The sequence below is a fragment of the Kryptolebias marmoratus genome, linkage group LG11 (assembly GCF_001649575.2).
Source record: "Kryptolebias marmoratus isolate JLee-2015 linkage group LG11, ASM164957v2, whole genome shotgun sequence".
Classification (NCBI taxonomy): Eukaryota; Metazoa; Chordata; class Actinopteri; order Cyprinodontiformes; family Rivulidae; genus Kryptolebias; species Kryptolebias marmoratus.
Window position 1 is genome coordinate 20,364,968 of NC_051440.1, and position 12,361 is coordinate 20,377,328.

General features: G+C 42.2%; 3 protein-coding genes across 3 annotated transcripts in view; 2 read left to right on the forward strand and 1 right to left on the reverse strand.

Moving 5' to 3' along the window:
• The window catches only part of LOC108237482 (60 kDa neurofilament protein-like), a 6,801-nt gene extending 3,257 nt beyond the window's left edge, over positions 1-3,544 (forward strand). Inside the window, exons 5-9 of the mRNA XM_017418915.3 lie at positions 563-753; positions 833-907; positions 1,723-1,882; positions 1,963-2,079; positions 2,153-3,544. Of these exons, the coding sequence (XP_017274404.1) occupies positions 563-753; positions 833-907; positions 1,723-1,882; positions 1,963-2,079; positions 2,153-2,199 (590 nt within the window). The 3' untranslated portion in view covers positions 2,200-3,544. The remainder of the gene's footprint in view (positions 1-562; positions 754-832; positions 908-1,722; positions 1,883-1,962; positions 2,080-2,152) is intronic.
• A 120-nt stretch (positions 3,545-3,664) lies between these two features.
• Positions 3,665-9,475, forward strand: zgc:56622 (uncharacterized protein LOC326033 homolog). The gene is made up of 10 exons (XM_017419014.3): positions 3,665-4,374; positions 5,865-6,038; positions 6,109-6,225; positions 6,480-6,557; positions 7,058-7,174; positions 7,390-7,502; positions 7,856-7,943; positions 8,015-8,098; positions 8,264-8,346; positions 8,422-9,475. Exons 1-10 carry the CDS (start codon positions 4,102-4,104, stop codon positions 8,453-8,455), a joined length of 1,161 nt encoding a protein of 386 aa, XP_017274503.1. The 5' UTR covers positions 3,665-4,101; the 3' UTR covers positions 8,456-9,475.
• The window catches only part of klhl36 (kelch-like family member 36), an 8,598-nt gene continuing 4,870 nt past the window's right edge, over positions 8,634-12,361 (reverse strand). Inside the window, exons 5-9 of the mRNA XM_017419012.3 lie at positions 11,752-11,973; positions 11,362-11,667; positions 11,021-11,248; positions 10,779-10,936; positions 8,634-10,339 (exon numbers count right to left, since the gene is read on the reverse strand). Coding sequence (XP_017274501.1) covers positions 9,766-10,339; positions 10,779-10,936; positions 11,021-11,248; positions 11,362-11,667; positions 11,752-11,973 — 1,488 coding nt within the window. The 3' untranslated portion in view covers positions 8,634-9,765. The remainder of the gene's footprint in view (positions 10,340-10,778; positions 10,937-11,020; positions 11,249-11,361; positions 11,668-11,751; positions 11,974-12,361) is intronic.

A 12,361-nucleotide genomic window follows, 5' to 3' on the forward strand; every position in this document is an offset into this window, starting at 1 on the left:
GATGTTAACGCAGCTGATGTTTCTAAATAAGAATGTGTGAATGAACCTTGTTCAGTCTGTTTCCAGTCTTTATTGAAGTTGCCTGCAATTACTTTTTAAATCCAGCAGATGTCGCCATTGAGTGATACAGCAACACAGTTTCAACACAGTGTCGACACAGTTTGGGAAATGTGCCATACACCCAATGAGGCTTCATCTGCCCATCCCTAGTGACAGGTTATAAGAGAATACATGTGCTGAACATTATGTTTGTTATTATTTATTATTAGTGCAATAAACAGTTTTTTAAAATCAAAAATCAACATTTTTCCGTTTGCAACCCACAGACAGGAAAGCTGTGCAACAAAAATATGGACTGTATGGAGAAAACGTGAATTTTTATCTTAAGAGTGTTAAAAGTGAACCCTGAAATGATCACTTTAAAACCATTTAATACAAATACCAGCTGGTCTGGAGGAGGTCCACCTTATAACTGAAGCATAAATTCCTTTAAAGCATCATAAAACCCAATCAGAATGACTCCCATACATAGAAAGGGGTTAAATGTGTGTTTCTTACGCAGAGAGCGAGGAGCAGCAGGAAGCAGACAAGCAGAGCTTCAGTGAAATGTTGGACGCTGCTGGAAGGAGCGACCCGAGCCAGATCTGCCTCACGTTCTCCCAGAACAAAGAGGAGAACTTCAGTCTGATGAACAAAATCACTGAGTTAAAAAACAAAGGAAACATGCTGGAGAACCGCATCCACAGGATGCAGGTATGCATGCGTCCTCTCGACGGACTGGCAGTCATTTCAGTGACAGTTTGTTTTAATTGTTTATGCATTTCTTCTGCAGAGTGACATCTTGATGTTGGAGCAGGAAGCTAAAGGACACAATGAGCTGAATACCATCCAGCTCAAAGATCTGGAGGTATCTGAGCTGTGAAGACTCTCATGCTGCTCTTTTTTTGGGGAGGAGTGGGTTGAGACAGATGGGTTGACACCTTTTGACCCTTTTGCACAAATAACAATAACAGTAAATGGTGGCAGCAGACAAAATTTAGATTTATGGACTTTGTTTCTGCATATTTTGAGTTGTTGAAAGAGTAAAGTTAAGTAACAGATTTGGGCTAATTTTAAATTTTCTGGAGATTTTTGTGGCTAAATGAAGGTTATGAGTTAATGCAACAACAAAACTATGGAAAGTGTCACATTTAAACAGCTTAAAATAGATTTAATTCAGTTGTTATTACTGTAATCCAGAATGTGCAAAGTTAACTGTGTTGTGTTGTGAGCGCCTGAAGGTTGGAGGCGAGGAGTGTTCAGATCTGGGGTCTTCAATCCTGGTCCACGAGTGTCACTATCCTGCATGTTTTCCTTGTTTCCCTGATCCAACACACCTGATTCAGAGGTTAAATCACCTCTTCATGTTCTGCAGAAGCCTGTTAATCAGCCATTGATTCAAATCAGGAGTGTTGGAGCAGAGAAACAAGGAAAACATGCAGGATAGTGGCCCTCCAGGACCAGGGTTGCCTACCCCTGCTTTAGATGGGCCCCGTTTAAAATTTGCCTACTAAATAGCTGACCTTTATTCATTTTTTGAAATAAATCAAAATCAAAATGCCCTCAAAAACAACTGGGACATCTGCATCTGAGCTAAAACACAATAAAACAGGTTGTTTGTGGATCTCTTGTATCCACCTCAGCAGATATATTTTATGGATTCTGTGTGACTTTTTGTTTCAGACTGAGTTGGAGAACAACATACATTTGGCAGAGTCTCTGGATGAGCAGAACCAGGTTGCTAAAAGGACTCTGGATGAGCTGACAGCTGCCGTCAGTCACTGTTTAAAGGCTTTCAGAGAACCTCCTGAAGTCACTTCTCACAACATCGCCGACTGCGTTGGTGAGTGGAATCATCTCAACCTTCTGAAACTGCCGGTTTGTACGCTCCTCACCTCTGACAATGCTGCCTCCTGCCTTCAGTTATCCTGACAGAAAATATTCAGAACCTGCTCATCAAGGCCATCAGTGAGGGAGACGAGCAGAACCAGCACCTGCCCAACTTCACTCTGCTCCCAGACACGCTGAGGGAGCAGACATGTATGTTACTGGTTTTTATTAACAGCGTACAATCCTCTCCTTTTGATTTTTACGAAGCGTTTTGCCGTTGCAGATGTCGGAGGAGAAAAAGAGCTCAGCATGATTACTGGAAGCTTGTAGCCTATAGAGCAGTCATATCTGACAGAAAGCTCAGCTTCTTTACGCTGGAATAAAAAAGCACATTGTCAAGTAACACTGGCTCTCAAACTTTCTTTATTAAGACATTGCATGTTTCCCCATTAAATTTTTACCCTTTATTTAACCAGGAAGTCCCCTGAGAATAACATCTCTTTTTCAAGGTTGCACAATATTACAGTTACACTAAAAAATTACAATTAATTTATAAATAAAACAAGTCATAATCAACATAAAACAAGTACAAAGTCCAGCTTAAGAACAGGACCTAAACTCTTCAGTTACAGAAAACTTTACCAGAGCTTTAAACTCCTCCAAAGAGACTAAAGCATTAAACTTTAACTTAGTCTGAAGATTAATTCATGGCCAAAGTGCAAAGTAAGAGAACGCTGACCTACAAAGTTCAGAAAGAATCGTAGGAGACAACTGGAGGACGTCGACTTTTAACAGGTCTTTGAAAGTGTTAAAAGACTAGAAACACTCGGAGCGCAAACCTCCGTGAAGGCTGTAGTGTCAATAAAAAATGGTGTGATCTGGATCATAATCTGGACAATTTAATCAACTGTTTTTTGTGACAAGCCCAAGATTTTCTTAAAACTTCATTTAATTTTTAGTTTTATGTAACAGACAGGCAAACAAACAAGCACGACCAAAAACACAACCTCCTTGGCAACATTTGACCATTTAAGCACCACATTTTAAGCTCTTGTTCCTTGCACCATGTTTGACGTTTCCTGAAAATTTCATGAGAATTCATAACTTTTTGAATAATCTTGTCCAAAGACAGACAGACTCTACAGAAAACAACCTCGGTGGAGGTGAAGTTTACCCAGTACTGCTCTGTAAATAAAAATATACCAATGCTATTGCCTCCAGAGACTAAAAAATGGCAAAGAAATCAGATTATAAAGTGCACGATTTGTAATATATGGTGAATTTGTTAAGAAACGTAAAGAACTATGATACAGAATCTAAACAACGAAGTGCGGAGAAAAGGCATGCATATAAATAACCTCACCAAAGTCAAGAACATTTTTCCTGATCGATACATTAAAATAGGCCCTATTTCAAGAATAAAAACCCACACTAACCTTCAGCTTTTTAACTTAATGTTCAATAACCACTTTAAAAGAAAGACAAATATTTGTAGGATATTTGTAGGAGACGCGGTCTCTCCAGAGGGCAGAAATGTGAATGTTGTTTGTGTTCTGGGAGTGACTTCTGGAAAGCAACATGACTTTAGTTTTATTTGCATTAAGCACCAACTTTACGCCACACAGCCTGGCTCAAAGTGGAGCCAACTGAGTAAAGTATGCAAAAAAAAAAAAAAGCACTTCTGCTGTAGACGAACTCATCTCAGTGTCATTAATGAAAATGAAGAATAAAACAGGACCTAAACTTGAGCCTTGGGGGACTCCTTTTAAAAACGGACACATAATCAAGTGCGAAAACACGCAGAAAGATCGCTTTTAAACCACGTTGAAGCCTCATTAATCAAACCAATATCAGTGGGTTCCTGATCAACGGAGTCAAATGCTTTGGACAGATCAATGAACAGCACAATGTAGCTTCTGGTGTTAATAATATCAGCTGCTGTTATGATGCGCCGACCCGACCTAAAGCCAGAGTTTTACCTCAGATAGTGTTGTTGGACTAACCGAGTGTTGTTTGACGGTACAACATTACCATCTAATGTTAAACTGACAACATTACAGCACAGTTTTCATGCCAAGTCATCTGGTGTGTGTGTGCTTTGCCGCCAATATGAGAAAAAGTGACCTTTGAGACGTGCCCGTACTCACTTGGTATTTACTCATAAATACTTAATGGAAGCAAAGTACTTTGAACCAATAAATAACTTCTTGGGAGATAAGGAAGGGGAAACACATGAATCGTGAGTCAAAGGTGAAGAGAAACACACGAGATACAGTCAGACAGATCAGCACGGAAAAAGGAAGGACGTTGACACAGCAGAAAGAGCCGAAGAGGAAAAAGAGGAAGAGGAAACCTGTGACAGTTTGTGCTGCACTTGTTTGTTTGTTTTTTCTCCTCTCTTCTGTCGTGTGTAAAATGTACCTGATGGAGGACACGCCGGTGGTCAGGCACGTACAGCTGAGCGACGGCGCACGGATGCCACTTCTGGGCCTCGGGACATGGAAGGTACGCTCATTCAGACATCACTTCAGCTGTGGCAGTTCTGTTTTTATGCCTTTCATAGGATGAGTTTCTGATTTGTTGCAGATGAAGCTTTTTGGTCGCCGTGCATGGTTTATTATGAGTAAATATATGTGCTGAGTGAGGAGGTAGTGTTGTTTTAACTGCACTAATCCTTGTTTTGATCTCTTTTTTACACTGCATGCGTCCCGCCTTGGGACAACAGATGGAAATGAACCGAATCTTTTTCTTGTGAGACTGACGTTACTGTGCACGGCTTCAAATAATTCAACTCAAACAAACTTCAGCATCTGAACTCTGATTGGTAGATGTTTGTTCCTTAATCAGGTTAGCAAAGCAGAGGAAGTGAAGAGGAGGAGAACAACTTGGGTATTTTAAAACAAATAAATTTTTACTAGTTATGCAACAATTATGACCTTCATTAACTTTGAAGACCACCTTATCTGTATTGTTATCCCAGAGGAGCACAAACCTGCCAGTTAACATATAAACAACTATAATTCAAACTCTGGGAAATGTATGCTGTATATATTCAGTATATTTAATTTATTTGGCTGGGTGTGAACGTTTCTGCAGGACCAGTTATTCAGCTCTGAGCTTTTTGTTTTCCCACATTCAGAATGAAAAGAAATAACAAGATGTAAATTATGATGCAAATTCTCCCTGATGCACCTGCCACATCGGCGTGAAACGTCACGATTTTTGTCAAGATTTTCCTGATTTAACGCGTGAACGTCGCTGAACCTCCACTCTCCAACCTGCTGTTGGATTCGCCTTTAGCATCTCAGCCGCTTGAGTCAACATGTTCAACAAACACGGCTGTATTGATCATGTGTGTCCGTTCAGCCAGTCAACCTGCTCAAACTGAAGCTGACTCCAGCTTCTTCAGTTTTCAGATTCTTTTATTTTATTGTTATCCTGTTTTTGTTTATTTTTCTGTGTTTTTTTTACTAACCACTTCAGCATGCTTTGTGGAATTTTAACCATGCAAATATCAAAAACGTTCAGCTCAGACAGTAGATATTTTTGGTTTTTGTAACTTATTTTTTTCTCCAAATAATTTACCCTCCTTCATAAATATTTCCTCAGAAGAAATACATTCAGATCTCTTCAGTTCCTTCAACAACATTGTTCTCTTTGAAATCTGCTTCAGCATATTTACAGTTTTTGTCTTCTTTTTTAATTTTAGCTACCATTCTTTTTTCCTAGTTTAGCTTTGAGCCAGACTTTTGATACTTTTAGCTTATGCCCAGCTATTTGCTACTTTTAAGTAGCTTGTAGCCATTTTTTGCTTTTAGCTACTCTTTAGCTACTTCAGCTTTTATCCAACCTTTTACTCCTTTCCCCCAGAGTTCCTCTTCATCTTCATCATCAAACTCAACCTAATATTTGTCACGTAAAGGTTTTCATGTTTCATCACACAGAAGCTGAATATGTCCTGGTATTTTGACTCCTCTGACCCTCTGTCATCTCAGTCTCACACCCAGCGGACCTCAGTCCAGGGCGCGGTGGAGGCGGCCATCGCAGCAGGTTACCGCCACATCGACACCGCCTTCAGCTACAGGAACGAGGTGGACATCGGGAAAGCTCTGCGCTCCAAGATGGATCAGGGCATCATCCAGCGTGAAGACATGTTTATTGTCAGCAAGGTGAGGAAGAACGTTTTGGATTTATGCCGTCATGTGCTTCCTGACGTGTTCCTTTGCTTTTTCTTCACAGCTGTGGTGCACTCATCACGATCCAGAGGACATCCCTTTGTGCCTCAACAAGTCCCTGAAGGATCTCCAGCTGGACTACCTGGATCTTTATCTTGTGCATTTCCCTGTCGGCCTGAAGGTTTTGTAACCAACACGATCTGACAAAATTAACACCTTAATTAATCCCCTGTATTCACCTGGTTCTTACTGCAAGCTGGGAAAAAAGATCATAAACATTCACTTTAATTCTGAGAGACAATGTTAGGAAGTTTGTTTCTGTGAGGAAACAATCTGAAGTTTAATCCTTTAAATAAAAGATTAATGCAAACCGAAAGGCAACAGTGAGAATGAGGAAAGGTGTTTAAGATGTTTTTAAACGTTAACATTTTACAGAAAAAGGGGGATGAGCTTTTTCCAAAACAAGACGGAAAGATTCTGACGTCGGATGTGGACTACGTTGATGTCTGGAGGGTAAGAAAACCTCAAAATGATCTGTTTTAAATTAGTAAAAATGGAAAAATAAAACTTTTGTACATTAACCACCCAACTGAAGACATAAAAAGGACTCAAGTCTGAACATTTTTGTCTTAAGAAGTTGTAAGTTAATATGATTTTAGGATCATTGACATGGTTAGTTTTATTTATTCAGTGCAGATTCTGTTTATCTTTTCAAAATAAAACATGAAACATTAAAAACAAACCAAAACAAACTTGCATTTGACAAGAATATACAACAATAAATATGCCAGATGTAACAAAAATGTACAGATACAAACAGTGTATGAATACAAAAAAATTACCAAAGAATAAATTCACTCGTCTAAAACAAACAAAATGTATTTGACTTAAACCAAAGGTTGATTTGACTTTTTTGGGGTCATAAAAGGCAACCTAAAGCCCACCGATTAAGGACAGATTCAATAATTTCTCCATAAATAGATGTTTACTGTTGTTGTTGTTGTTGTTTGCAGGGCATGGAGGCCCTGCAGTCCTCGGGGAAGGTGAAGAATATCGGTGTTTCTAACTTCAGCATCCTGCAGCTGGAGAGGCTCATGGCTCTGCGCAGAGTTCCCCCGGCTGTTAATCAGGTCACACACCCTTCAGGAACACGCTTATTTTACCGATTGTTATGTTAAAAAAAAGAGAGAGAAATGTGTTAATTGATGGAGGCGGGTTCTGACTCCGTTACCTCTGAAGCTCAGTGAATAAAGATGAGTGACAGGTTGACTCTGTCTTGTGTTGAGCACATCATGGCTGTAACATGTGCTTCAGTAACAAATGTTTTCATTATTTATAATCTCAGGTGGAGCTTCATCCCTACATGGTCCAAACGGATATGATCGACTTCTGTAAATCCAAAAACATTGCGCTGACGGCCTACAGCCCCTTCGGTTCTCCAGGAAGACCCCCTGACCTGTAAGGATTGTCCCTCAGGCTCAGATTAAACAACTCTAACAGCACTTTTTAAACTTTTTGTCTTAGTTGTAATGTTTTGCATCTTGTGTTCCTTTACAAACGTTTTGATTTGTCCCTTTCTGGGATGTTTGAATCTATTGTTTGCCTGTTTATCATTTTACATTTGTATTTTGTGTTTTTATGCAACCATTTAAGGTTTACTTTGTGATTTTTATGGTCGGTTGGTGCTTTTTGAGTTTTGTTTTACCTATAAAAACATCTTGAGTCACTTTGCATCATTGCATCATTGCGGTTGGTTCAGAAATCCCTCCCCGACTCTTCATTGTGATCTTGGGTTGTTTTGTCTGCTGCAGGATAAGAGGCGACACAGATCCCCACAGGCTGCTGGAGGACCCTACTGTTGCTGATATATCCAGAAAGCACAAACGCAGCCCCGCGCAGGTCAGTCAGCCGATGTTAGGCACCGTTCCTGTGCAGATTCCCTGTTTGTGACTGGGCTCTCCCACCCCCAGGTGCTGCTCAGATATCACATCCAGCAGGGAATTGCCGTCATTCCTAAAAGTGAGAAGCCTCATCACATCCTCGAAAACACAAAGGTGAAAAGTCTTCATGTGTACAGCTGTACAAAAACACTTAAAATCACAAATCTGTTTCTCCCAAAGACACTTCCTTATGTTGACATTCATAAAGGAGTGTTAGCAGGGAGAGGAAACTGACCTCTGAGGTTCTGCTGCTGATAAGTTTTAATGTTCTGGGTCCAGATCTTTGACTTCAGCCTCTCTGATGAAGACATGAACGCTCTGAGAGCTCTGGACCGAGGCTGGAAGTCCTGCGTCATTGAGGAGTACGTCACAAAGCGGGTTTCTCTCATACAGCGCTGAGGGTTTCCTAAGTCACAGGTGTTGTTTTTGTTTTCCAGGATCAAGTCTCACCCCTACTACCCTTTTGAGTGAGTCAGAAGAAAAAAAAAAACTAACGGGATGGACTAACGGGAAAACGTCACACTGTTTACTAAAACCAATTAAATGTGAACGCAAAAAACTATCAAACACGTGGACACCGGTGAGCTCTTTTGTTTTTAAATGATGATTTTATGTGTTTATATTAAAAAACAAACCTAACACTACATTATACAGCAAATAAACACTTTATTTGGTGTTTAACAAAACAGTTTACTCTGATGAGTTCAAATCTGTTCTCTTGGATTACCTTAAAAACATAAAATAAATTAATAAATCAAGCATTTGTTCCATAAAAAGTCAAGTTTTCATCCAGTAAGGATCCAGCAGACGTCACCGGGAACAGACGTGTTTCTCTGTTGCTCTTTTTGTCTTTCAGGGCGCTGCTGGTCCAGGTTCAGCAAATTTATGTTTATTTGTACAAGTTTTGTATTTTTGTTGTTGTTCTGAGCCTGCTTTTGCAGCTAAAGACAAAGATCTACTTCACCTCGACACACGTAGTTAGACTGCAACGTTGCACTTAAAGAAACCATGAATTTCACACCTTTTCCAGAATATTTTATTTGGTTTAATCTTTGACACAGAAGAACAAACTGGAGGCTGGGATGCAGCTTGATAATTGTGGCGATAATTTAACTTGATAGCATTCAGCTTGTTTTTTGCAAATTGGCTGTAATGTCACTGTTTTTTTTTAATATATAAATATAAAATCTCCCCTTTTTGCACTTTAATATCCAGCATTTGACAAGTTGCTTGAATGTTTGTAAGCTTGTCCCAAATCCAGTGCTGTTAAATTTGATTTTAGCACACAATGAATGTGTCGGTTTAGTTTTCTTTGTTTTATTGGTCGTTTCGAGGTTTTTGTTGACGTTCAAACTGTATGATAATTAAAGTGCCAATCTGAAAAATGGATTACCATGGTAACAGTTGAAGTTTGGGTCAGCCCTGTTGTTTTCTGAGCTGCTCTACAGTAAAATGAGGTTCACAACATGCCATTAAAAAAAAAAAAAAAAAGCTCTGAGCGCTCACTTCCTTTAAACTCGCCTTAAAAAATGTACAAGCACCAAAATATTAAAATATACTTTTGCTAAAGTAAAAAAATGACCTAACTGTACATGCAGAACATAAAATATCCATCACATTATTTTGTTTTAGTCACCCAACATGTATAAAGTGATTTTTAAAGGCCTGCTGATTCTCTTATTGCTGCAGAGGATTAAATCCACGATGAGACACTAAAATCCTGGTTCCCTAATGAGGGCATCAGGAGCTTTTTCTCAAGTCAAAGGTCTTCGTCCTTACTGCTACGTGGGCTGTAGTCTTCCATTCACCACCAGCCCCATTTTCCTTCTCTCTGGCGAAGCTGACTGAGGTGAGGGTTTAACGGTGCACACGCACGCTGACGCCCCCGCAATGCGTTTGGGCAGGTCCGGCCCTCTGGACCATGACCCCTTATCAGGGTCGTACACTTGGGTGACTCTGGAGAACGCCATGCTCTCCCAGCTGTAGCCGCCGAGCACATAAATCTTTCCTGCCCAGACCGCCAGCCCCGCCTCGCTGTTGGGCAGCAGCAGCGGGGCCACCTGAGTCCACTGGCCGCCCTGCGGGCTGTAGGACTCCACCTGCAGGATGTCGAAGCGCTCCGTGGTGTCCGCGTGATCGTCGCTGCCTCCGATTGCATAGATGAGGTTGTTGAGGGAGGCCATGCAGTGCCAGCCTCGAGCGAGGGACATGGGCTGGCGCTCCACCCAAACCTCACCGTCCCGTGACGGATCGTAGCTCAGGACGTCCCGGCGGTACGGACCGATCTGATAGTCGTGACCGCCTGAGATGTAGACGACGCCTTGGTGGACCGTGCCGGCGTGGCCGTAAGTGAATCTGTAAAAGACAGAATTAACAAACAAACTGAGATTGTTTTATCTAATTCTAAGATGACAGGTTGGTTTGTTTGTTTGATGCTTTCCACTGATCAGAACTTCTTTCTGGACCATTGGTGAGAGGATGTTTACAACATGGGTCCTTGTATATAAGTAATTTTACAAAGCAACAATGAAGCCAAAACTAACAGGTTGGTTAATTGTTAATTGGTTAATACCTGGCGACACGTTTCAGCTGAACGATATAATAAGCTAGAGAGTAAAACAAGCTACAGGAGTGATACAAATTCAAAACTTTAACAGGAAACCTACATAAATTTATGGCAAACCTGTCACCTGTGGTTTATCTTGAGTTTAGGAGGCTTTAAGGAATGAATGATTGGGTACGAGGCCTGGACAGAAAGAAACAAGCAGCAGACGCAGCTGTAATGTTTCCTTACCTGGGTAGCTGTGCTCCGTAGGACCAGCAGTCCTCTGCAGGATAATAAACCTCCACAGAGCACAACGCTCCGGTGCTGTTCCTCCCCCCTACTGCGATCAGACAGTCTCCCACAGCCCCCAGGTAGAAGTCCACCCTCTGCTGGTTCATTGGAGCTCCCTGTAAAACATCACGCTGTCACAAATCAGGAAGATAAACACTTAAACAGATAACGACAGCTGAATAAGAGGAATCTTCCTTCACCTTGGTCCACTGATTGTGGCGGGGGTCGTATCTGTACAGCAGGTTACAAGCAGCGTCTCCTCCATAGTCCCTCGACGAGCTGCCACCAGCAGCGAAAATGAAGCCCCCCAGCACTGCCAAGCAGTGGTGGCTCCGCTGAGCTGGCAGCTCGGTCTCCAGCTCCCAGCTTCCTGTCTCACTATCCAGCCAGCAAACGGTGGCGCTCAGCTCCTGCCCCCGCTCGAACACCTGGACACACGAAGAGAAGGGGAGACGCCGAGCTCCAAATCAAAACTTCAAAGGTTTTATATAAAGTCTGCAAGGAAAAAAAAGCTCTTTAATATCAGAGCATCGATCTGTACCTCTCCTCCGATGAGCAGCAGCTGCTCCACTCCCCCCCTCAGCATGGTCCGGCCAGTTTGGAGGAGCGGCTGAGCGCTCAGCTTGGTGTGGTACCCCAGTGCCTCCTCTACCAGGGCCTCACAGCCGGATTCTTTGGGCAGCAGAGCTCGCACCGCCGGGAGCACTCGGCTCACAAGGTCCCCCGCCGGCATCAGAGGGAATCGAATGTGGGAGAGCAGCTGCTTGGCGTAGGAGGTCCGCTCAGGGTTCTGACCGAGCCACTGCAGGGTGGCCTGCAGGAGAGCCTGCTCACTGTCATGCTGAACCTGAGGATTACCGCCGACAGCTTCCTGGTTAAACACGACTAACATTATATCATGGCTAACCTATAAATGACGCGGAGGTCTTACCCGGCCACAGGAGAGGTAGGAGGTGAGTTTGTGCAAAGGAATGTTTTGAAGAAAGTCAGGCGTGAAGGACAGCGTGGAGAAGCGTGCGAGGATGAAGTGGTCGATGAATCTGTCGAGCCGCTCCAGACTGTAGAGCTGAGCCAGCTCCTGAAGGTACAGGTAGTTCTCCTCGTTCACCTCCCGCTCCAGGTACTGGCAGCAGAAGTCCACCACTCGCCACAGCTGAAAGCGTGCAAACGTTTTGAGTCACCTAAAACTTCTTTATATTTTACTTCCAAGGAGTGAGGCTTCACTGTAATATTCTAAAGTGATCTCAAGCAAATTTATTCCAGGATTTCTTCTTTCTTTGAGCTTTGGCAACTTTTTCTACTTATTCTCAGTCTATTATTTGTGCCAGACCATTTTCAAAGATAATGTTTTCTAATGACATGTTTTCTTTCTAGCGGCTCGGGTGGTCGCTGAGGCAAAAACTCGGGCATGGGAGGAGTTTGGAGAGGCCATGGAAAAAGACTTCCGTATGGCTTCGAGGCGATTCTGGTCCACCATACGGCGTCTCAGGAGGGGAAAGCAGTGCAGCACCAACACTGTTTATAGTGAGGGTGGTGTGCTT

Bases quoted from the DNA above. Each gene is read 5' to 3' on its own strand.
- zgc:56622 (XM_017419014.3), top strand. From the start codon at position 4,102: ATGAATCGTGAGTCAAAGGTGAAGAGAAACACACGAGATACAGTCAGA. The intron at 6,039-6,108 runs GTGAGGAAGAAC...TTTTCTTCACAG, and splicing joins ACATGTTTATTGTCAGCAAG to CTGTGGTGCACTCATCACGA. The intron at 6,226-6,479 runs GTTTTGTAACCA...AACATTTTACAG, and splicing joins ATTTCCCTGTCGGCCTGAAG to AAAAAGGGGGATGAGCTTTT.